The sequence below is a fragment of the Pygoscelis adeliae genome, unplaced genomic scaffold (genome assembly GCF_000699105.1).
Source record: "Pygoscelis adeliae isolate BGI_AS28 unplaced genomic scaffold, ASM69910v1 Scaffold10, whole genome shotgun sequence".
NCBI lineage: Eukaryota > Metazoa > Chordata > Aves > Sphenisciformes > Spheniscidae > Pygoscelis > Pygoscelis adeliae.
The window spans coordinates 10,513,844-10,515,579 of NW_008824053.1; the positions used below are offsets into that span (position 1 = coordinate 10,513,844).

The following is a 1,736-nucleotide window of genomic DNA, read 5'->3' on the forward strand; positions in this document are numbered from 1 at the left end:
TTTGCCTAAGGGCCTACATAAGTATATAGTAACACTTAATGCTGGATGGCAGAACCTGATCACCCCAATTCCTGTCTACAAATATCACCAACTAACAGGAACCAGCAGAGTACACATTTAAGACAGCTTTTGTACATGATGGCAATAAGATCGCACACGTGGCGATAGAGGGGTGAAAGGCGAGCTCTGATTGCAACCATATACGATGAATCTGTTCTTTGCCTGGAGGTTCATTTGACAGTCTGCAGAAACTAAAATTCAAAATCTTGAGCAGAAGAAACAATGATATTTACACAGCAAACATACTGGGAAAGACGTAGACAAATTTTACTGAACGCAAGTCCCACGTGCCCATGCGCAAGGCCTGGAGGCACTGCTACCGTGCTTTGGTTCAGTTTCTGGACATAGAAAACAGCGAGAATCACAAAGAGCACACAGCAAATTTGAAGGGATATTACTGTATTCCCACACACAAGAGTTAACAAAATAGTACGTTATAGGGGTCAATTGCATGGCTCTATCTGTTTTGATGTATTAGGAGGCTGCAATTTATAAGATAAAAACAACGGAAGACTGAGATGGAAAACTTGGGTGAATGAGGTCACTGTGAGGAGAAAGGGAAGAGCATGAAGAAGAAAAGTATTGTGGCAATGTGATTCAGTGAGGTATCTTAGTCAGCTAATGGCTGTGCAATGTAAAATTAAACCCACCAAATCTTCCGAGGGCAGCGCAGCAGCTGCAACCCAATCACAGCTTTCAGAATTCATGGAAGCTACTGCACTTTTCATCAGCTCCATTATAACAGATTTACATTAAATTGCAATAAACTGGCTGGGGAGCACTTCTGTGTCACTTCTCTTTGTACCAGATGGAGTCAGAAATGTTTAGCTATATATCAGGGCCTTGTAAGTGTTAAGAGCAGCCAAGATGTGCAGTGCAAGTGATAATCATAAAGCCATGAGAAGGAGTGTATATTAGTCATATTATTTATTGCAAATCAGAATTAAAATATTGCAAATATTTAAAGGGGAATCTAGAGTCTCATTCCACTACGTGAGCATGCTTCATTCAAAATGTCCACAGCAGGAAGCAGCAATACTGCCCTGTATGATGCCACTACCTGATTTCCACATATTCTATCTTCCTGGTTTGCTGAATACCATTTTTTATTTCCTTTATTTTGTGCAGATATATTCTGAACTTGAAAACATTGCAATCAGCTTTGTGTGCTTCTCACAGGGAGCTGTTCTAAAGAGGCTCTGCCCCGAGAAGAATTCAGATTGTGTAGCTAGATTTCTTGGCCTTCATTAGGATGCCATCTGATTTTTATATTCCTCCCCTTTAAATACACTGTACTACAGGAGGAAAGAAAAATGTGTGGCCTTCTTCTGTTTTATTGTGTGAGAAAATATTGTTTGAAAAAGAAAACAGCAAAGATTTTTCTGTGTGTTGCTTAGCCAGAAAGAACCTGCACTAACGAGAACAGTGCAATGAGAGAAAGGAATTTTTACAACAGAAAGGAATCAAGGCATCTGTTATAATTGTTTTGGAAAAAAAAAAAAACGGTCATATGCAAACACAGTGTCTACTTATCAACTTGTACAAAGGAAGGTTGTGTTAAGGATTCAGTTTCCCTCTAATTTTTGTTAAAGGCATGAGATCCAACAATATGCATTCTCTGAGGGAAAGACTATTGCAAACTGGAATTGCAGTGGCTCTATAAATTTCACTGTAAA

The 1,736-nt window shown here is 39.2% G+C and overlaps 1 protein-coding gene across 1 annotated transcript in view; it reads right to left on the reverse strand.

Moving 5' to 3' along the window:
* ST6GALNAC3 (ST6 (alpha-N-acetyl-neuraminyl-2,3-beta-galactosyl-1,3)-N-acetylgalactosaminide alpha-2,6-sialyltransferase 3) overlaps positions 1–797 on the reverse strand; it is a 124,109-nt gene extending 123,312 nt beyond the window's left edge. The window contains exons 1-2 of the mRNA XM_009333902.1: positions 711–797; positions 307–398 (exon numbers count right to left, since the gene is read on the reverse strand). Coding sequence (XP_009332177.1) covers positions 307–398; positions 711–797 — 179 coding nt within the window. The remainder of the gene's footprint in view (positions 1–306; positions 399–710) is intronic.
* Between the last annotated feature and the right edge of the window lie 939 nt (positions 798–1,736).